The sequence below is a fragment of the Camelus ferus genome, chromosome 11 (genome assembly GCF_009834535.1).
Source record: "Camelus ferus isolate YT-003-E chromosome 11, BCGSAC_Cfer_1.0, whole genome shotgun sequence".
Taxonomy (NCBI): Eukaryota; Metazoa; Chordata; class Mammalia; order Artiodactyla; family Camelidae; genus Camelus; species Camelus ferus.
Window position 1 is genome coordinate 51241466 of NC_045706.1, and position 22943 is coordinate 51264408.

The window sequence follows — 22943 nt, forward strand, 5'->3', positions numbered from 1 at the left end:
TTCAAAAGCAGCCTAGGGACTGTTTGGTTAAGAAAAAGAAAGGAAAGTGGTGATACCCAAATCTGATCTTTAGAGCCTCCTGGTATCTTCCCTGAGATTTCTTCCAAGATTTCATTAAATTAAAACCACAGTAATTCAGCTGTGAGGATGCCGTGTGAGAAGCAGTGAAGACAGGCCAGAAGGGGCAGTATTTTGTCAGGACTTCTTTTTCTGATGAACAGTGGCAAGTTCAGGTTTTTAGATTCTATAACCAGCTTGACTGTCTCACCTTCCATGATATTTGGTAACTTCATTTACAGCAGAGTCGCCAGATGCTCAAAATAGGGGCAAAGGACGCTTCCGCAAAGCCTGAGTGACAGAACGGACTCCCATTGGCCTCTGATTAGCTTTGCGACCCTGAGCACATCACTTGGCACCTCTGGGATTCTGCCCAGCTCTCAGGGCAGAACACTGGACTAGATCATCTCTAAGATTTTTCAGGGGTGACTGATGTTGCCTGGTGAGTTTTTTTGGAAGGGTCAGATCCCGGTAGGGCAGAGGTAGGAGTGCGCCCCATGGGGCTGATTCCAGACCACAAGTACAGCTCTGCAGTACCACAGGGAATGCTTTTCAAAAGGAGTGAGCAAGACTGGCTGTGAGGGGCTGGGGAGGGAAGCAGTGCACACTAGGCTGAAACCAGCCAAGGAAGAACAGAAAAGACAGAGAGAGGAAAACAGCATGTCTTGCCTTTTGGCCAGACTGTCCATCAACATCTCTTACATCAAGAGTATAATAAGAAACATACGAGTGTGTCTGGCTCTAAAATGCTACAGCAGTGTCCCCTGGTTTTGCAGGGTACAAGTGGACCCAGCCAGGCTGCCTACTGCATGTGCTGTGAAGGCTGGGCACACGCCACCTCCATGTGTGGAGTCTGTGACAAAGTCACTGCTGAGCTGACAGGCATTTTATTTTGTTACCATGACCACTCTGGGCACAGGTGACAGCCACTGGGTTTTGTTTCTTTGGCCTTTGCAGCATTTTAGGACATTTTATTTATTTATTTAACATTTTTTATTGATTTATAATCATTTTACAATGTTGTGTCAAATTCCAGTGTAGGACATTTTAAATTTGTTGCCAACACTTAAAAAATGAGTGATTTTATGTTAAAAATCCAGATTTCCTGAAAAGTCACATCCACCACATTGGCACTGAGTCTCACAAGACAAATTTGGCTGGGACTGAGCAGCAGCTGTCCCCTTTGCGGGGGACATGGGGTTCTCAGCTTAGCCACCAGCACCCTCTAACACACCCCACAGCCTTCCATGCAGCCAGCTTCATTCGTTTAGGCCCTCTGCCTGGTCCTGAAGCGTTGGTGTTTGAGCCCTCAGCTTGAGGACATCTTTAGAGGCAGATGCAAAGGGACAGAGGAGGGAGTCCAGCCTCTCACCTGGCAACAGGCTCCTGTCCTGCTAGGCCCACACTATCTGTGTGTCCTCTGACCCGGGTGTACACTTTTCCCTCTTGACCCTTCCTTTGCTAGGTGCTTCACACCACCAGCCTACCTGTCATGAGCCACACCAGCCTGCCATCTCCACATGGGTGCTCTGCGTTCTGCCCAGGCCTAAACATATGACCCCAAAGCCCACTCTTTCCTAATCCAGCAGTGGGGGCAGGCTCTAAAATGTTGTGTTGGGAACCTGGCAAGCGGTCAGGTTCGTACCACTGTAGTTCAAAGTTGGAATGTCTCTTTTCCTTTTTTTCCTTCTTCGGGAATTGGGAACTTTATTATGCTGATGTGCACGTGCTGAAGCGGTTATGCGCTTCATGGTGCACGACCTCTCTTTATCAAACACATCTGAGAGCCTGCTGTGCACCAGGTTCTACGCTAAGTGCTTTGTGTGGGTTACTGCTGATCCTCATTATAGCCTTTCAAGGTAAATATTTTCATCACCGGATGGAGAAACCAAGACTCAGAGAAGTCACAGTGTTAGTAAGTTGTGCAGCATGAATTTGAACCCAGTCCTGTCTTCTCCAAAGCCGGCCAGACCCCTATCATTAAGGGGAAGGTTGAAGATACAGTAATGGCAAGTGAGCACATTAAACAGAATCTGAAGGACTGTGCGGTTGGAGCTTTTTGTTTCTTCATGTCAAATCTGTTTTCAGTTAACTTCAAATACTGTGAGGCGAATTTCACCTCATGGTGATGAGTCAGAGTCCAGTTGCTTTTTGATCCTGCTTGGAAACCCAGAATGTGCCTAACACAAAAGATGGTCCATAAATAGACTCATAAAAAGGATGACTTTGAAATGAGGCATCCCCTAAGACAAGCACTTCAGCTTTTTTTTTTTTTTCACTGTAACATTGCTTTCTGAACCAAAGTAATGACAAGGTCTGGGACTGCCCAGCAGACCTGGCCTAGCTCCAGCTGCGGGGTGCAGTTCCTGAAGCGGCCAGTTGGTCAGTCAATGAACCTTGTAATCCCCAACCACTTGTGGCAAGAAAGGCTTTCAGTAAAACTGTATACCGTAAATTATTTGATGGCCCCACAGCAGAGTGCGACACATGGGACTGAAGTCAGAGCACAGGTTTGGGAGTTGAAGTCTCTCTGGTCTCTAGGGAATGCCACTGAAATACAGCCTGCAGCAGTCATGGCATATTGTCTCACCTGGATGCATACCTACACTGTGCCCTTCTCTCCAAAATAGCCTTGTAGCTTTATCTGGATTGGAGCAGCTAAAACTGCATTTTGAGCACAAAGACTAGCACTGTGATTTAAAAGATGGTTAATTAAACTTGGGAAATGTGGACATCATGGGTGCAAAATTCAGATCCTCAAATACAGTTTGACACTTATAAAGAATAGGTCAGCTTTCTACAGGAGGGTTTGCCAGACTGAAAAATGACTCAGGGTGGAGGATGGGGAAGTATGGGCTTGGTAGTCTGGTAGGAGAATTCGAAGTCTCTGCTAGATTCCCACTCAAGTCAGCTCCCTGAGGGTTTTCTGGTGTCCAGGCCCTTGTCTATTCGTCTGGTTTGGGCCCATGCACAATTAGTGTCTCAGCCACATTCCAGCTTTGAGGGTTCCCAAACCACCCCAGGTGTTCGAAAGACGGCTGCTGTGACTTAAGGAAGAGAGAATCAGGCCAAAGGCCCCTCCTCTGAGACCTCCTGATTCGAATTTCCCTAGAGCGGCAACCAAGAACCGAACCCCACCAGCAGCAAGTCCAGTGGAGCTCACAGCCTCCGCTGGATCAGACATTTCCACCCTCACCAACACATCACCCCCGCAGAGCAGGATTTGAGAGGGGAGCTTAAAGTGTGTAGATGCCTCCTCCCACCAGGATGGGTGGGGCGGGGCTGGGGGCGGGGCCGCGGGCGGGCGGAAGGCCTCTTACTTTGATCGTATCGGAGCGCAGCGTCTATGAAAGCGGCCGCTGGGTAGAAGAAGACGCTGAGGTCAAAGCTGGGCAGGTCGTCGGCCTCGACGCCGTGGTACTCAATGGCCATGTCGCGGTAGTAGTCGGGCCCCGTGTCCACGTTCCAGCGGCCGTGGGCCGCGTTCAGCACGTGCGTGAAGCCCGCCTTCTGCAGCCCGTAGCGGTCCAGCGCCGTCGCCCTGTGTGCAAGGGAGAGAGGTCGGCCCGCTGCGCGGAGCCTTCCTTGGCCTGGGTCTGGGAGAAGCTCGGGAGCCGCCCACGGGTTCCTGCTGTCTGTTCTGGCTTCTAAAATAAGGCCTAGCCGCTGAAATGAAGGACTGTGCCATTTTTTTCTTTCCGGCTCGGCAGCTTCGAGAAGGGGGAGTGGGTAAGCCATTCATTCTCTCCTCATTCTTTCATCATTCACCAAACACAGAAGACTGGTGCTTGACACCACAGTGGTCGCACGAGTGGGCTTTCAGCTGCGAGATCACCTCTAAGGCATCAGAGTAACGTGTCCATCAGACAAAGTATGTATGGGAGGGGGCCACTGTCACAGGGCCTCAGGAGACACTTCAGCTCGAGATTTGGAGATTGGAACTCGATTGAGTGGTTTAAGATGGGTCGTTCAGTGTGAGTAATTGATTGGGATTTGGCAAATTTTTTGATCTTGATGTTCAAGAGATTCGTGAACACAGTGCAAAACCCCTGCTTTGATAAGTGAATTATTGGCTAGTTGGGCAAAGCATTGTTCTGAGGAGAGCTGCCTGAGAGCTGTCGGTTGTTGGAATTGATTCTGGGAAGTTTCTGAAGCCAACAGAGAGGTTATTTTCTGGTTTCTAGCCTTACCTTTCTAGGCAAGAATTTCCAGGAACAAAGAGTAAAGTCATGTTGAAGTAGGTGGCCTTGTAACGCAGAGCAAAGGAAGCAGGAGTGATTTCTGCCTTTAGGGGACAGGGGATACTTTGCTGGGGAGGGCGCTTTGAGCCTGCCTGACTACAGGTGTCAGCACTTTGTAACAGGGGAAGAGGGAGGCAAGGCAAAGCCAAAGAAATAGCACCATCTAAGGGATGGAGGCTGGAGATAACGAAGGTCTTTCAGGAAACGTTTATTACTTCCTGATCAATCATTTATCCCCAAATGAATAATTTAGAATCTGTTGTGCACCGGGCACCGTCCTGGGTACTGATGATGCAGCAGTGAACAAGTTAGTCAAGGTCCCTCAGGAAGCTTAGATTCTAAGGGGGAGAGTGAATATGTGAGTAAATGAGATAATTTCAGATAGCAGTAAGAGCTGTGCAGAGTGGCTGTGGTCCTGCTTTAGGCAAGGTGGTCAGGGAAGGCCTCTATGGGGAAGTGGCATTTAAGCTAAGACTGTGGGATGCTAAGGGCCTAGGCAGGGGAAGAGTTGGAGGGAAAGTGTTTCATCCAGGCAGAGGGAACAGACATCAAGTGCTAAGAACAGAAGGGAAATTAGTGTGGCTGTAGTAGTGAGGGTGGTCATGGTACCTGAGGAAGTTGGAAGTGGGGCTGGGTCATGGTGTGACCTGTAGGCCATGGGGAAGTGTTTGGATGCTACTCTAAGTATGGTGGAATGCCACAGGCCACAGAGGAGTTTAAGGAAGGGATGAGCATTATTTGCTTTTTTAAAGATCAGTCTGGCTGACACATGGAGTTGGATTGGAAAGGAGCAAAAACATAGAAGTGGGGAGCTCTGTTGGAGGCCGTCACCGTTGTACAGCCAAGAGAGAAAGGTGGCTAGGGACTAAGTCACAGCAGACTTGCTGATGGATTGGGATTGAGGGGACTGGTTTGGCCAGAGCATAGGATGTGAGAGGAGAGTAGAAAAAGGTTTGAAGAGAGAGTGTGGGATTTGATCACGAAGTGCTTGGCGGTCAGGATCTGTATTTGGGGTCCGGGAGAGCTTTTGCTGGTGTTTGAGGAGGGGGATCCCGTCTGAACTTTAAGATGACAACTCCCTCAACAGCACGAAGACTAGTTCTTAGGCTCAGGGAAGAGGGGACAAGGGTCTGGTGGAACCACATTAGTGAGAGACCAAAAGTGGCAGCATGCTCCAGCTGAGGACTCATCACAAGGCCACTCACAGGACATGGACAGAAGTGAGTGTCTTGGATGTCAGCATGGGTCAGCATCCTGGGCTGGGAGGCTCCGTGCAGCAGAAACACATGCCATGGTCCCTCGGCCGAGGGCCCCTCATCTACCTCTGGCTTCCTGGAGCTTTTTGTTGGTCATGAGAGGAGGCATGATTGAGTCCAGTGTTTCGGAAAAAGAGACCTAAACACAGGCATTGAGCTTTCAGAAACATTTGCAAACAGCTCATGGGAGCTGAGGCATGGGGAGGTGGGGGGTTCCACCAAGCCCCCCAGCTGGCTTTTGGGGCTGCCATCCTGACTACGAAATACATTCTGCTTCCAATTTTTCCTCCAAAAGGTCTGTTTTTCATTTTTCTTCTTGTCCCAAAGTATGTATACAACAAACATTATGCTTTGGGGACACAGATCTGTGCTCAATTAAAGCCTCCACTAATGCAGTCCATCTTGCTGAGTAGCAATCAACCTCACTTTGAGGCTGAGCTCAGTGGAAAAATTAAAATTAACTGTCCTTGTCAGGAAGTTCCTACCCACCATAAAGACTGTTCTCCCTCGGTTCAGCAGCTGGCTTTCAACATAATCAAATGGCAGTTTGAGTAAATAACAATTTGCACTTTGCTGTTTTAGGGGTCAAGGCTCAGGGTAGATATGCAGCAGGACTCATTGTTCAACACCTCCACATTTACCCCCAGAGCTGGTTTTGACTGTGTCTAAGGGAGAGAAAGGGGCTCAGGGGGAGGATTAGACCTGGTGGGTATCTGAGACCTACAGCAGGTTTTGAGGCTCTGTGGCTACCTGGGTGGGGAAAGGGAGGTGGTGTCCTCACACACCTCTCTGGAGGTTCCCCCAGCTTGGTTTACTCAGAGTCCAGGTGAGGGCTCTGAAGGGTGTCCATGGCAGAATGGGGATTTGCAAATATACTGAGTGACCCTTAGGACTCTTAGGGGACAGCAGCTGGGATAGCGGCAGGTCCCCAGTGGGCCCAGACGCCTAGCCTAGCCATTACTGGGAGTAGAGTGGGGTCAGAGTGTGCCGCCCGGCCCTGCATTATTTTATTTTCTTAGCTTTCAGGGCCACCTGCTCAGGTATGTGGGAGAGACTAAGACACGTGTCTCTGCTGAAGGAGAAAATCTCAGAAGAAAAACAGGGTTAAGAAGTTACTTCTAGGGGAAGGGTATAGCTCAAGTGATAGAGCGCATTTCTAGTATGCATGAGGTCCTGGGTTCAATCCCCAGTACATCCTCTAAAAATGAATAAATAAATAAACCTAATTATGTCCCCTCCCAAAAAAGAAAAAAAAAGAAAGAAGTTACTTCTAGAATTCAGGTGATGCAGGACCCTCAGTTTCTGGTTGGTTAAGAAAAATCCTAGATGTAAGTAATCTACCCATTTTAAAAGTAGTAAGTCATCTTATTACAGAACTAGCACATGCTCCATGCAGAATGTGGAAAACATATCTCACACACACACACAAAAACACCTGTATTTCTGCTCCCTAGAGATAGACTGTTTGCTTTTTGATATAAGTTCTTCCAGTTGTTTTTCCATTCATGGATTTGTATGTTTTATATAAAGATTAAGGGGGTGTTCTTGTTCCTTGCTGATGATGAAGCTGTTCGGTTATGAGGCCCCTCAGAAAACACAGGGCTCACAGGTGTAGTTTGTAAGCGTAAAGTGCTACATGAACCGAAACAACGGAGCCTCAGGGCCCCTCCGTTTTCTTTATTTTTTAATAGAACCAATTACAATGGCGGTACATTCCTTACAGGATTCTTGTAAAGTTGAGTGTTGCAATACTCAGGTTTCTTTGAAAGGTTAAAAGATGAACTCAGGGGAGAAAAAGCAGTAGGAAGATGTATAACAAAATGTTATCAGTGGTTGTCTCTGGGTAATGGGACTACAGAGAATTTTCGTTTTCTTCTTTTTGCCTATCTGTGTTTTGTAAAATTTCACTAATGAACCTATCATATACTCACTCCGTGTGTGAATACACACCATGGTTTTTATTGATGTGATGTCCTTAGTTCTCAGGAGAGCCTGTTGCAAAGACATAGGTGTTTTTAGCTCCTTAGAAATCTCTCTCTCTTTTTTTTCCAATTTGAAAGTAGTCACTGTTTGTTAACTGACCAGATTACAACAATAATTATGGTAGATACCTCAATTCATCCTTCTAATAAGCCTGTTGATCTGGTCTTCCCTGTTGCCAGCATGTCCACCTTCTAGACAGTGGGGGGATCTTTTTCTTTATTCCACCTGGTGGAGAAGACAGTTTGAAGGGCCACAGGAAGTTGTTTGCTTCTTTGAAAAGTTTTCCAGCCGTATAGATCTCATGAATCAGATTTTCCACACAGAGACCATTTTTACCCAGGGATGGAGCAATCAACGCGTTATCAGGGCAATTTGCATCTTGTTGATTTTGCCATAACCATGCCTGTAGGTTAGTTCATTTACTGACTTCAGGTTTGGGCAGCCCCATGCAATATATGGTTCCTTGATGCTCAGCATGTTAATTGAAGACTTGTTGAACTTCACAGAGGTGCCACTGACAATCTGATGGAGGCGAAGAAGCTCCTAATGCCCTTCAAACCTTTGAGCTCACACCACTGATACCTATGATCCTGATAGCAGATGCCATTCTGGGTTCCACAGGTATGTAGAAGTTGCCTGCTTTTCATCCCATCCTGGCCATTCGAACTTCATTTCTGTGCATCTGCCTGTTTCCTTATGACAGTGCTTAGCTTTTTCATAGATAAGCTTCCTCTTTGCCTTTCAAAGCATCTTTTGGGCAAATTTCTTTCTCAGGCGCTTGATCTTCAGCTCTGAGAAATTCTTTTGCTTTTTCTTAACAGTTTCTGGCACAGCAGGAACCTTATTTTTCTTCTCTTCTGTGCCTTCCATGGTTCCAGCTGGGAAAGGGCTAGAAATCTTCATTATCTGCCCCACTCTGAGGATTGCTCAAGGCCTCCGAGGATGAAGGCTATGAGGGGAAGGACAATACATTGGAGGCTTGGTTTCAAGAAATGATGTTTAGTAATGATTGGGCAAGGCATTTGGCTATGGTGAAAGGAAATGGCTGACATTGCTTGAGGCCTACGCTGCAAAGCTGTCACCCAGTGTGAAAGGCCCAGTGAGGCCAAGGCCACCGGCGCCTCTCCCTGGGCCCCCTGCCCATGACTGGTGCCCACCAGTTGTACCTCAGTTGCCTTCGGTACTTGGAGGTTCAGAGTCCAGGTTTTCTAGTTCTTTCAGGTAACATTCAATATGTGAAACCTTCAACCTTGACATTGTTTTCACTGCATCCTAAACCTGCCACAGCCCCATCTTGGAGAAGCAGGTCAACTTTTAGCCCTACTTGGTGCCTTGAGGCTGAATTAGTTTTTTCCTTTCGTAGGGGAGAGGTAACGGCTGTCCAGGTGTACCGATGAGAGGTCCTCTCTTAAGCTGAGGACTGTCCCAGCAGTTGATTTGGCTTCACCTCACTTTCCAGCCTTCTCGACTACAGGCCAGCCCTGGAGGTGCTGCTGGCTTGTGCGGCTGTTGGTCCGGTTGGGAGCAGGAAAGCAGAAAGGGCAAGACAGGGAGACCCCTGGCAAACCAGCTCGGGCTGGGTGAGGCTGGCCTCAGGCATTTGGGAGTCAGGCTTTGTGGAGAGGCTGTCGGTGACCCCCAAAGCCAGAACTTGGAGGCAACTGTAGTTTGAATGAAAATAGGGTCCTGCTTAGGCCACCATTCGCACAGCAAAGCAGCTTCGCAGAGCCCTGGTGTTGGCTCACAGGGATGCCTCTATCATGAGAGGGAAGAGAGATTTCTCAATTATCCTGTTTCAGCCAAGCCCTACTGTGGGGAGGCTGTCCTGCCTGGGAATTTACAATCACTTTGACATTAGCCAGGGTATTTTCCCTCCTGCTGACTATAGAGGGAAAAGAAAGAAGGAAAGATTTTTGCCAAGCAAATGAAAGATGTGAATGAGATTAAAGTGAGAATAGTTAAATTACAGAAATTTAGTGCTTTCAAGCATCCTCAAGCACTTTTGAAGCACCCATTTAGGGACCGCTGATTGATAAGAGGTGATGAATTATTCTTATCTCATCATCGATGCCAGTCCCTGGCTCTCTGGAGGGCAACACTTGGTTAACCTAATTTGAATCTAATTTGAATGACTTAAAAGTAATAAAAACAAGTATGTGCTTGAACCTAATAAAGCATAATCTATTTAATAGGACATTTCTTAAAGAATGTTACTTTACAGCTGGAAGGGACCTTTGAAATCATCCCTTTATTTTACAAATAAAGAAACTGAGTCCCTGAACAATAAGATGGTTTGCTAAAGGCCACACAGAGTGACCACCCACACTGGGGGCTTGAACTCGGTTCCGCGAATCCCACTCGAGGGCTTTAGCTCTACTCTAGGCTGTCCCTGCCGTTCCCACGTGCAGATTCAGACCCCCTACGAAGTTGTGGGAAATGGGTGGGAGGGGATGGCTGCTCCCTGAGCCCTTGAGCGAGGAAGACTTCCCTGTGGGGACATCCAAAAAGTGGCTGCGTGGCCTGGATCTCCCCGCCACTCCACTGACCCAGCACACTAAACACAAGCCACAAGCCCCTCCCGATAGCCTCTTCTCATGAGGCTGTGGTGGTGGTGATGGTAGGGCCATCTCTGACCTCCTGGGGCTGGTAGGTGACAGAACTTGCAGTCACCAGGCACCCCATTTGGCAAGTTTCTTGGGGTAAGCTGGGATTGAGAAAATGCTTTAGAAATTCTGAAACCCACAGGCATGTAGGGCTTTGATGCAGCTCTGCCTCCTCAGGCCTTAGGCTGCCCGGGTCCCTGGAAGGCCAGGACAGTGTCTGTGGAGGGAGCTGGCTGGAGAAGGCCCATTAGGAGGGCCCTTACTTCCAACCAGACCCTGGGTTCGTGATAGCATCTCCTGGGAGAAACTGGACCTGGGGTGTTTCCTGCCCTGGGGCTGCCCTCAGCACAGTGGGACCCTTAGGGGCAAAGCGCACTGACTGTTTTCTTCACCTTCTTCTCACACTGTGAGTCGAGTTTCCAGAACCTACCTCATCTCTAATAGTTCACGCTCAGTGGGTGTGCCGGGAACTGTGCTAAAAGCATCCTATGTATTCATTCACTGAAGCCACAGCTTGTAGGCTCAGAAAGATTGACTCGCCCAAGGCCACATGGGAACCAGTATTTGACCCAGACATCGTGGCTCCGGAGCAGATGCTCATCCATCCTGTCTTTCTCCATAAAGTGGCCCTTGAGGAGAGAGGAGGGGGAAAGAGTGAGCTGCTTCATGGGGTTAAGTATGGTCCCAGTAGGTCCCGGTCGTCGCAGGTCTAGACTTCCAGAACAGCTGGTGGCTCTGGCTGCCTCAGGACATCGATTCTCATTCCGGGGTCTTGACTGCCCTCACTTCTAGAACCTTGGCTTTTAAAAATCTTAGGTGCTTTTAGGGGAAGGAAAACCTCAACCTAAATGCAAATATCAAGTTAAAACCGGGGCTTTGTGCATGAGGAGGTGACTCTGAGGTTTTCACTGCTTTGGGCAATACTTACAAAGAGACCAAGAAACACAAGCAGTCGTGCCTGCTCTCAGCCGGGGTGTGACCTCGGTGTGGTCCCACTGGCAGCGGGACTAACTGCTTTCTCAGTCAGCATCTCTGAGTCGCAGTAACCCTGTTAGTGGGTGTCTAGGGAGGACCCTGAGCAGAGATGGGGACAGGCACCCAGCCATGCTGACCTTAGTCCTCTCCCTGCACTGTGCATGCGGGTCACACACGCTGATCGTGCAGCCTGCCTGTACTGTGCATGTGCTTGTGTGTCTTAGGGCTTGATTAGGCAGAGCTGGATTGAATTGAAAGGGCAGTGACATTTCCTTGGTTAAAGGAAGCAAGGTTATGGTCAGATGTCAAGGAGGTAAGCATATCTTATTGCATCAAACCCTGTTGTCTGTCATTCTATTAACCAGGCCATTTCTGTCCTGCTCAGACACTGAGTGTCTTCCTGAATAAACTCCCTTGACCCTGACCTACCTTCCTAGGTTTCTTTCTCACTAAGTAGCAATAATAACACAAACATTTGCATTTATCTATTACTTCATAGTTTACACAATGCTTTCACATTCCACTATTTCTTTGAATCTTCTCAGTCACCATTTTTAGAGATGAGGCCCAGGAAGGAGAAAAGACCAGCCCAAAGGCCCTGCACCTGGAGTTGGTGGTGGCTGCGGTAGATTGGGTGTTATCCTTTAGAATATTCGCTGGCCGTCCCTAGGGGTGGGTTACACTTCTCTACCCCATTGTCATGAGGCTTTGGCATGGACTTGCTTTGCTGATGAAATGTGGGTATAAGTGTCTTGTGTCACTTCCGAGTCAGTCTGGGATTTGCCATGTCTCTCTTTTCTCTCTGCCAGGAGTCTGGCAGTATTCCAGATAGGGCCTAAAATTTACTTAGAAGAAATAAAAATCCTTTAAATATATATTTATGTTTCCTTATGTTTGCAATAACATACATAGAGTAAACTATACTTGTTACTCAGTGGCAGAATTAAGAGAGGACAAAGGGAGATTATGCAGTTGGTTTTTTTAACCCTCTATTTAACTTAGTATTAAAAGGCATGTAATTTTTGTAACTTTTTCCATTTAAAAATATTAAGAAAAAAGAAAAGAAAAGGGATGTTGCCCTTGGATTCCTCATGAGAAGACAGTTTTGTCTAGGTTGTAAGCAGCGAAGTGTTTATTAAAATCACATATGCAGAGGCCCTGCACCATCTGCTCCTTGGAGAGAGAAACCATGAGCTGGAATCCTGGGGAATGGAAGGAGGAGCAGGAGTGTGTGTCAGAATGAAAACTCCTGGGTTAGGCAAAACTGCATTTGAATCCCAGCATTCAGCCACGTAGTGAGCTGTGGACCTTGGGCCAGTTTCCTAAGTGCTCTGTGCCTTGGTTTCCTTATCTTCAAAATGGAGTAATTAGATCATCTTTCTCATTGGACTATGGTGAAAATAAAGTGAGATCATGCATGCAAGATGCTTAGCACAGTGCGTGGCACATAATATTCAATAAATGATAAGCATTATTATTGTTAATGTAGATACTTCCCAATTGTTTGAAGAGTGAGGAATGGTGGCTATAAAAATCTAGAGGAGGGGACAGTGACCTCAACTTTGCTAGGTCACACTTCTTGACACGTGGGTTGCTGTGCTCTTGTGTTAACCACCCTGAGAACTGACTTTATTCCTGCTGGTCTTATCCCCAGCTGAAATAAAAAACTACATTTCCCAGCCTCCCTTGCAGCTAGGGGCAGCAGAAATCCTGGGCGGGACTTCCCTTCGGGAAGATATCCTTTTGCTCTTCCTTTCCCTGTACTTTCTTGTGGTCCAGAGTCTACAGTTGATGGCTGGAGCCCTACCAGCAATCTCAGACCATGAAACAAACTTGAAAAAGGTGCCACACCCTAGGGATGGCGGAGCCCAAGCATGGGAGCCAAAGCCCTGAGGATCCTGGAGTGGCCGAGCCAGCCCCCGTTCCCCTTCCTCTGCACTTCTTTTATGTGAGAGAGAAACCAGCCTCTATCTTGCTTAAGCCCCTTTTCTGAGTTTTCTGTGGTATGAAAGTAAACCCAGCCCTAACTAATAGAGTTCTCACAGAACCAACCTAAAAAGCAAAAGCTCATGGTGAGGAGGTGGCGAGTGCTGTGCCCTGGGGAAGGCTGGCTGCCTCCTCCTGGGCGAGGCCGAAGGTGAGGCTGGGCCTGGGCACTTACTCGTCGCCGATGTAGAGCTGGGGCCAGACCTCGTTGACGTGGGTGTACTGGGGACTGCCCTTCCAGAAGAGACGCTCCAGCTCGAAGGCTCCAGGGGTGCAGTAATCCTCTGTCTCCCCCTCCTCCTCCACCTTCAACAGCAGCTTCTTGGCAGACGGGTAGGCATTCTGGAGGCTTGTCTTTGTTTCTCTGGATGTCATTTTGGAGCCAAGGGATTTTCTTTCCTTTCTGCAACTGGTCATGAGACAGGGTCACGACTGAGGTTAGCAGGGACAGAGGTAGGGAAGGGGCTTTAGGAAAAGGGGTTAGGGTAGGTGGGTCTGAACTTTTGGCAGGCATGTGCCCGGCCTGCTGGGCTCCTGCTTCCTCGCCCCAGGCCGCAGAGGTCAACAAGGAAGGCCATGATGGCGGTTAAACACTTCCCCAACATTCCAGGCTCCCACAGAGCAAGTATGCTGAGTGCCCCCTAACATGGGCCGATGTGCATTTGCTGACAGGTTTCGGGTCTAAAAACTCCCCTTCCCTGGCTCCTTTCTTTTAATTTTACCCCTTTTTTTTTTTTGGTGTCTACTCTTTCCTTGGTCTGACTGGAATCTGCTGCCTTGGGCCGTTTTGAACCCGTATAAACAGGCCCAGAAGGTCCTTGGAATTCCAGGCCCATGGTGTTCAACATCAGCAGAAAGCTGTTGTCCCGTGGAAAGGGCACACCTGGAAATCCAGAGCGTCTGTGGTCTGGGCAGCCACACCACATTCTCAGGGCTTCAGAAGTCTTGGGGTGGAAGGAAACTTGGCTGCGTGAGGGTTTGTCAACTTGCTAGGAAGTTGAAGTCAATGTTGGCTGCTTTCACACTGGGAGGCTGGCCTTTGTGCTAACTTACCAGGGCTTTGGAAGAGATGTTCCAAGCTCAAAAGCTGTGTCTACAGATTGGAACGTGTATTTGGAGAGCTTGCCAGTCTCTGTGAGTGGAATGTGGGTGAAGAGTTTCCATTGTCCCCAAGGAAATGAATTCACTGTGGAAGTAGGCACCACGTGTTCCGTGGGCTGAGTGACCAGTACACCTGCACTCGGGCAGCCTGGGAAGGGAGATTAAACTTGTGCTCTGAACTGGAGGGAAGGAGGAGCGGGAGGAGTGACTGAGAAACGTGGGGGTGAGTGATGGGAAGGGAGTGTTATTCATTTATTTAACAAATACTTATGTAGCTCTTATTTTGTGTCAGGCACTGTTCCAAGTGCTTTACAACTATTATTAACTCATTTAATCTTAACAACCCTAAGAAATAGGTACTATGACTATCTCCATTTTGGAGATGAGGAAAATTATAAATGTTTGTGACACAAGGTCTTAGTCTTCTGAGAAAAAAGTAGTTGCTGAGAGGGCTGGGATCGGGGTGGAGGCTGCAGCGCAAGGAGGAGCAGGCTAGGACTTAAAGAATGTGAAAAAGCCCTGGCAGCTTCAAAGACCACTAGGATCCTCTGGGAAGGACTCAGAACACACCTCCAAGAGGTTCCCACTCATCAGTAATGGAGCAACTTGAACATGAATAAGAAAAATAACTGCTGTTGATAGAAACACATCAAACGTTCAAATCATAATGATACTTAAAACAATTATTCACTGATGGAAGACGCTAGGGAACCAGCTCGTTTTGGAGACAGGTCAGTGAAGGGAAAGAATCTAGCATTTGTCGTTCCTTTCTGATACACACTGTACTACTGGGTAGATGAGAGGAGTTTTCTTTTATAGAAGAATTCCAGGTAATAAAGAAGGAAGAAGTCACCCCTTTATAGCACCTAATGAGCTGATGAATGTGGGCACTGACAACTGACTGCTAGCAACATGAGAAGAGATGATCAGGTGTTCCGGGCCTTCTGATGGAAGAACGCACCTCCACCATCACCAAAGTAGTCTCGCCAAAGGGAAACCTGAATCTTTGATCAGAGTCCTCAGAGTCTAGATCTAACAACCAATTTGCAGGAGGTTCGAATGACAGTTAAATTATACCGCAGGGCCTTATCTTTTAGAAATACATACTGAAATGTTCACAGATGAAATGATATAATGTCTGGGATTTGCTTCAAAAATAATACCATTGGAAGACATAATGGTATATTGTGTGTGGGGTGGGGGATATGCTTGTCGGTCTGATGAGGCAGGATTGGCCATGCATGACGGGTCCAAGGTAGTTACCGTTTCTCTTTGTGTGTGTTTGAAATTTCTCATTAAATTTTTTTTAAAAGAAAAGGAAAGGGTTGAAACTACCACTCTGGGAAATTTGATTCTCCCAAGTTCACCCTAGATGAATTAAAGGATCACTGGCTAACAGTATCTTTGGGGATCGTGGGAGGCCAGGATCTGTGACTTTCTCCTGCAGAATCCTGAGTTGAGGGGTGGGGACAATGGCTACAGTCGCGACCCTACTTTGGAGTCTGTCGAGGGGTGGCCTAAAGCCCACCTCCCTCAGAATCATCTGGCACTTGCTAAAAATACAGATTCCTGGCTTACAGGCTGGACCAGGGGTGGGGTGTAGGAGTCAATAATGCGTATTTTAACAAGCTCCCAGGTGAGTCTGATGCTGACTAACGTTTGATAATAATTGCCACAGAATGTGGTTCAAGAGTCAAGGAGCTGTTGAGTCAAGAGGAGGGCAGGAAGGCTCGTATGCTTTCTATCTTCTCTCTGAAGGTCTTTCGCCCAGAGTAAGGGTGTGGGGCTGGGACAAAGGAGGGCTGGGTAGCCTTACTATGAGGCTCCTTGAAGTGGCTCCTTTGAGCCACATTGAAGTCACAGCCTCAGCGTCTGAGATGTAAGAGGTGCTCAGAAAGTATTTGCTGAGCGAAAGAATGGCCTGGGGAGTGAATGGAATGAGTGAATAGATGAGATTATGGGCCCTGTGTTAGGGGCTCAGCTGGAGCTGATGGGGCAGGACAGAGCCTCTGGGCTAGTTTGGAGGAAGTGAGGGTGAGTGAAGAGTAGGATTCAGGATGGACAGTCCCCTGTAGCGAGCTGGCGTTCACAGTCACCAAGGGAGGCGTTGTTTCAAGGGATGGCCAGAAACTTCTGCTGGGGGAGCCGGCCAGACCCCTCAGTCTCCCAGGAGTGTAGTCCTGCTCTCCCCACTACAGACCCAAGGCGCCTGAGTTTTGAAAGTTCTGGAGCTCAGCCCATCCATGGCACCAGCTCTTCTTGTGTCGAAGTGAGTCGAAGCTGGGCACCATTTATGTAAATTTGGAGGTTTAGACCATTTTGAATCCTTCCTGCCTCCAGAGGAGGCTGCAGAAGGGATTTTAGGAAGATGCTGGAGTAACTGCATTCTGAACCTCTGCCTGCCTACTTTGCTCACTGAAGCGGACCTCACCCTTGCTAAGGCTGGTCCTCCTTCATTATACTGTGGAAGGAGCCATCCCCATCCCCTTCCCCATCCCTGTGCTGAAAGCCTCGGCTGGATTTCCAGACAGAAGAGGAAGTGGTGTGGTCTACCCGGAGCGGCTTGGCACGCAGAGGGAGCTCTGGGATCTATTATCCTCCAGTGTGCAGATCTGATGGGGGAAGAGAACAAAGCGCAGAGCCGTCCAGAAACCACAGACCTGTAATCTTTCCAAATCCTGAAGGCGGCCCATGTGCATCCCTCTCTGCATGGCTCCCAAATCTCTGAATCTCCGAGAGGCCAGGAGTAGTCTGTTTCCCAGATCACAGCCAAAATGGAAGGGGAAGACAAATCTGTTCTGTTTGGTTTCCATAGATTCGACCCAGAGATTAACTGCCAAGGTCTCGATGACACATACCATATCAATCACAGGCTAAATGTCATAATGAGAGCTGGGCAGGTTGTCAAGAGAGGCTTCCAGGTTCCTGTTAAAGCTTCATATTTGAAGGTTTGGTCCCAGGAAACTAAATGCCAACCTGAAGGCTACTTAGTCTGTATGTGCAGCATCAGCCTGCCTCTTCCTCAAAGGATAGCAAACTCAGGCTCCTTCCTGGAGGGGCCAGGCAGGTAATGTAGAGGAGGGAAGTGGGCTGGGTGTTAAAGAACAAAACAAACAAGCAAAAACCTAACTCTTGGCCTCAGGCAGGAGACATCAAGGAGTGGCGGGGACTGTGGCACAGTAGAGAGCAAGTGCCCCACTGGGGCAACAGCTTGGCATTCTATGTGGGAAGGCAAGCCCAGATTGTTGGATATTTTTATGAAAAGTCAGAAAGCCAGAGTTTTGTGAGAAGTCTGCCGATTTAACATTTTTAAATCGGCAGACAGTGGTAGCAGAGGCTCTCCTTGCCCGAGGAAGGAGCCATTCCTCAGCTCAGATCACTGCAGTGTAAGTGGACAGTTCCCTTATACACCAAAGTCTTCCTCCCTCAAGCCCCTGTGTTTCCCAGCTTGAGGGTGTTTTTCTGGTCTTTGCGCTGGTCTGGGAGTTACCCACTCCTTGGAGCACCTTGTAAATCAACAACTTGCTCCCAAACCCTGGTCTCAGGGTCTGCCTTTGAGGGAACCCAAAGTGAGATGCTGCTAATTTGAAAACTTTTAAAGGTACCATGATAACAGAGAACGCAGAGGCCAAGTGGTACTTGACCTCTAAGGCCTGGAGTGCCATTTCCCTCCGTGAAACCGTGGCCTTGCCTTTGAGGAGCTCTTTCCAGGAATAATCAAAACAAGGACCCCTTGTTCATTCTGACTCCACCTCAGACTTTTCAGTGGTCCAGCTTGCATTTGGTTAAAAGTTTCCCTTGCCCAATGAGGAAAGGCTTTAATCTGAATTCAAGACTATAATTTTGATACCTTGATTTGACTTTATGTGGGAAAAAAAAGAACCCTGTATATAGGTTTTATTTAATTAGGGAAAAAAAATCAGAATATCAATACTATGGGCAAGGGCAGGAGTCAGGGAGATTTTTTTTTTCTGTTTTCTATTTTGGGATTCTTTTAATAAATAATCATACTTCATAATAAATATCTGTGCCTGTATTTTTTAATTATGCTGGCCCCATAGAACAGTCTGGGCTGGACGCTGCTTGTGACTTCTCATTTGTGACCTTCTCTTCGTCTTACTTGCTGCCAGGACCTGGTGCTTTCCTGGGGTTTCTCTGCCTCTGTGTCCCCCTCTCCCCACATTTGGCCCTTCTCTGCTCTCACAGCCCCAGCAATCACTGAGGACTCTCAGATCTACAAGTTTCCCCCTCCCTGAGCTTCACTTTCTTCCGTGATAAAACAGAGCTATATAGCAAGGGGGGTAAAAATGCTTTTTAAAACAAACAAAAAACCCAACCTGAATTATTCTTTCTAAGGTGAAGAATGGGAGGAGCCAGGTGGAGAGATGCATCATTCATTTCCATGGGAAAATTAAACCTCCACGTGGACCCCTTGAGCCTGCAGAGACTTGCCAGGTAGCCAGGCCCAGGAGTGTGAGCCACCGAACAGGCCTCCTGCTTAACAAAAGACACCATTTGAGGATGGGGAAAAGGTAAGTCCTAAAGCATGATTTGGAATGTGGTGGAGTGAATGAAGAAAGCCAAATTTTTCTGTACAAGAAAGCAAGGGGGTGTCTGAGCCACTAGAACATCCCCACAAGGGGTGGGAGGGGCCCTGCTGCAGGGCTGGGGAGGGAGGGCGTGGGGCCAGGAGACACAGCCACAGGACTCCTGAGACCAGGGACCCAAGTGTGTAACTTTGCAGTGCCCCCTGGCTGTGTCAGCTGTCTCTTTGTCACCTTAAACCTTAAATGAAATTGTTAGACAGGATAGACAGCTGTGTTCATGGTGGTTTTGAGACATCAGTCGGGAAGAGGCTTGTGCTGGTGGCGAGAAGAGACCAGAAGTCTATGAAGCAGCAAGTACGGTATGATTCTGTGCTTATACAAAAATACATTTCACCGGAATATTAACACTGGCTATATGCTTATTTTAGGATGATGAAATTGTATGTGAATCTTCTTCTTTTTAAGGAAACATCTTTTCTAAAATCTCTATGATGTGCATATATTACTTGAATATATAGAGAGGGGAAAAAAGCCTGTGAAAGTTCCATTTTAGAATTGATGTGGATAGAATAGATGCTCACTCTAAACCTGCAGGCCGAGGCACAGGAAGGTGGCCGTCAGGACAAGGCCTGACCAGGCGTTCCTCACATCTCTGAGCGCCTTCCCAGTCAGCGTGTGCTCCTGGAAGGCAGGACTGTGTCCTTGGGCCCTCTGGTGGCAGAGCCAGGCCTAGGTCGTATCAGAGGGTCATTTTGTTCCTCAGTGCTTCCCAGAAAACCAGAAGGGAATCAAGTTTTATGGGTCCTGAAGTTTATAGAATTTCTTTAAGAAAAAGAAAACCAAGTATGTGCAGGGCCTTACAAGAGGCTGGTGCAAGTGTGGGGTTCCACCTCTGAAGGAAGCTTGCTCCCCCTCTGACTGGAGACAAGATCAACTGAAGTGCACATCACCCCTCCCCATCCCGTGGGGCTCTTTGACTTGCCTTAGCCTGGTCTTGGTTTCGACTAAGTCTCCCAGCATGAGGGGTGCTCTGGTGGGTCATGAGTGGGCATGGGAAGTGGCCTTGTTTTTACCTCCCAAGTTAGGAGTTAGGCCTGGCCCTGCGCACTCCCACCTGCCCCTGAGCCTTACTCACACATCCCTCTGTTAAGCACTAGGGATGGGCTGGGCCAAAGAGGTCTCTGCCTTCTAGTCTAGTAGAGCAGTTTATAATCTGATCTTTTAAAAAAAATTACCTCCCTTTGAAGGTATTCTGTATCTGTGGTTGTCGCATATTTACGCTCCTAATGCGCTGGGATCATGGGGGAAGTTAGTCTGTGTTGAAAATGCATGCCCACCACATTTCTTCCATGACACCACCCAAGTTGGGCTTGGAATGTTCCTTGAAAGAAGAGGGAGGGTAAAAAGATTCCTGTGGTTGGGAAAATTACTGTATTAGGAGAGTAATACGTACTGCTGGGGTATGTGGAGGGGTAGAAATTGGCAGCAGTGTATGTATATAAATATACATATTTTTAATTTACTGCAAGTCATACTTGGCTTTATGCATCTTAAATCTACAAAAATGATCCCAACTAGGAAATAAACGATGTGGGATTTTTAAAAAATTAAAACCTGGATGTGAAAACCCCAGGAATTTTTTGTTGCCTATAATTTAATTCCTAATGTATCAGATACAATCCAAGTTTAACAGATTTTTTTTTGATTCTGGCAAGTATGTTAATAGGAAGCAATTATGTGAATTAATATAAAATCCTTTTATTAAAAAAACCCCAGAAAAGCCCTCATTTAAAGAGGTAATTTAATATTCCTTCTACGATGGTGTTGATGCCATCAAATTGTTTGATTAACTCTTCAAATGGTTTCAGAGCGCTTCAGGGAGGTAATTTATGAACTCCTAATTGATTCCCCCAATCTTGGTTTGGCAGAGCTGGGCCTCCTGGAAACTGGGGAGGCTGGAGACCCACATGTGGCTTCCTTCTCAGACAGGGGAGCTGGCCGGGATGGACTTGACCCCTGCGGCCAGTGCAGTGAGGGAGAGGAGGCTCTGGCACCGGAGACAAGAGGCCAGCATGTCTGCCCAGGCCAGTTGTGGTGGAAACACTGCAGGCAATTACACAGCTCATGAATTCAGGAATAGATGGCCCTTTAGCCCACCTCATTCAAGAATCATTTCCCACTATGTGTCACCTCAGAACATGAAGCTTCCTCGTTGGGGGGTAGACTGTGGGGTGTGCCCCTCACCATGGGCTCACCACCCCTGCATTGCCCTGTCCCAGCCACTGTTCCTCACTAGGCCTGTCTTGGTGCTGCACGGAGGAGGCGCCAGGCCTTGGGAAGGATATAGGAACAGGCCCCCGCCTCTTCAGGCTGCCACAAAAGCTCACTGAGAAACCAAGGCCCTGGCAGGACCCAGGGAAGTGATCATACAGCTGGTAACTTTTATCGTGTGCCTGGTGATTATCTACTCTCGAAACCTCCTAGGGAGGGAAATGGCTGGCCCCACTTTGGAGATGAGAAAAATGAGGGTCAGAGAGTTTAGTAGCAGGACACCAAACTAGTTAGTGGTGTGACTGGGACTCAACCTAGGCAGCCGAGCATCCCCACCCAGGTCAATAGATAGGTCACTGTATTCTTGGTCGCAGAGTATGCTCCTGAGGGCAGGCCTAGGCCTGGACCTCCCTTCCCAGGTGAGGCCCAGACTGGTGTGAGGTGCTGGAAAGAGCTCCCACAGGCCTTGATGTCTCATGGACCCAAACTTCAGCTCCCTCATCTGTAGAATGGGGGTGATATCTGCTTCGCTGGTTGTTGGGTAAAGAAGATACTGTAAGTCCTTGGCACATTGACATGGACTCAGAGAATGTTTTCAGGAAAGGGGACAAGGAGGTGATGGGGCATGGAGAATTCCCAGCCATGTTGGGAGCCAAGTTGTGAGTCCAGAGTAAGGGAGTGGGGGTAGAGCCGTTTGGCGGGGGTAAGGGGTCTCAGTAGGGTGGTTGTGGGAAATGGGATGGGGTGTAAATCAGCCTGAACATTCTCCTGTGGGTGACGGGGCTCATTTGCTCATGTGTGAAGTACAAGCAAGGCTTTTGGGAGGAGGAAAAAGGACCCTCTGTGGGCTGTTAATATCTGGTAGCCATGCCAGGCTGCCGTGAGACTTGACCTCCTATCTACTGTGGGGCCAGAAACATCAAAGATCACCTGAAGCAAAAATTCAAATGCCATCTGCCCTGGATTAGGGCTGGGAGGACAAACGGAGCTACGAGCCCTGGCACCAGGACCTGGAGTGGCTGTGCCCAGGCTGGAGTTCATATGTGGAGGGAAGCGCCCCCATGTCACCCTCTGGAGGGGCACCAGAGTGCAGTGGCTACGCCGTCAGACTCTGAGGCACAGCAGCCTCAGCCTCACTGCAGTCTGGGCTGTGTGCTGCTGGGCAGACCGCTCCACCGCTTCGTGCCTCAGTCTCCTCATCTGAAACGAAGCTGGCGAGGTGCGCTCCTCCTGGGGCTGCTGCAGTTCTGAGGAGTGAGGGCATGGCTGCCTACTTGGAAGGAGAGCTCTTAGGATGATGCTTGGCACACGGTCAGCACCAGGACTCATTTCCGATTCACAGTGTTGTGTAATGTCTGGGGAAGGCCAGCCCCAGCACCGTGGAGGGCAGGCTGCCCCTCCCCAAGTGGACTCAGCTGAGCATCGATTGGCACGGTTGCAGGAAACGCTAAAAGCCAAACCTCTGGCCTCTGTTTCCCTCTCCGTTCCGCACCCTCCGTGAGGTTGTCAATAGCCACAGGAACTGCACCGTCAGTCAGGACTCAGAGTCCCCTCCAGCCCAGTGCCACCCAGGACTGAAATGTCCCCAGGGAGGGCTTCCAGCTCATCAGATGGTGGAGGACCATCGCCTCCCCTCTCACCCTCAGCCCAGATCTGCTTTTGTCCCTGAAGAGCCTTCAGAGCCAGCTGACCTTCCCCTCACTCCTCAGACCCTTTCCCACGTTCCACCCCAACCCCCATGCCCAAGGCTCTTTCCCTGTACAGCACTGAACTTAGAAGCCCTTAAAGTGTTGTTTACAAATGTCATTTGGGGGGAACAGAATGATTTTGTCACGAGGAGAACAAGGAGGGGCTGCAATGGAAAATTCAGGGCAACAGGACAAACACTAGGCCCTTGGATGCTGGGGCCTTAAGTGAGAAGCA

General features: G+C 48.4%; 1 protein-coding gene and 1 pseudogene across 2 annotated transcripts in view; both read right to left on the reverse strand.

Moving 5' to 3' along the window:
• DUPD1 (dual specificity phosphatase and pro isomerase domain containing 1) overlaps positions 1-22943 on the reverse strand; it is a 30550-nt gene that overhangs the window by 6538 nt on the left and 1069 nt on the right. For both annotated transcript variants that reach the window (XM_032491573.1, XM_014557787.2), the window contains exons 2-3: positions 13277-13510; positions 3378-3598 (exon numbers count right to left, since the gene is read on the reverse strand). In XM_032491573.1, coding sequence (XP_032347464.1) covers positions 3378-3598; positions 13277-13510 — 455 coding nt within the window. The remainder of the gene's footprint in view (positions 1-3377; positions 3599-13276; positions 13511-22943) is intronic.
• LOC116667203 lies at positions 7604-13414 on the reverse strand (annotated as a pseudogene).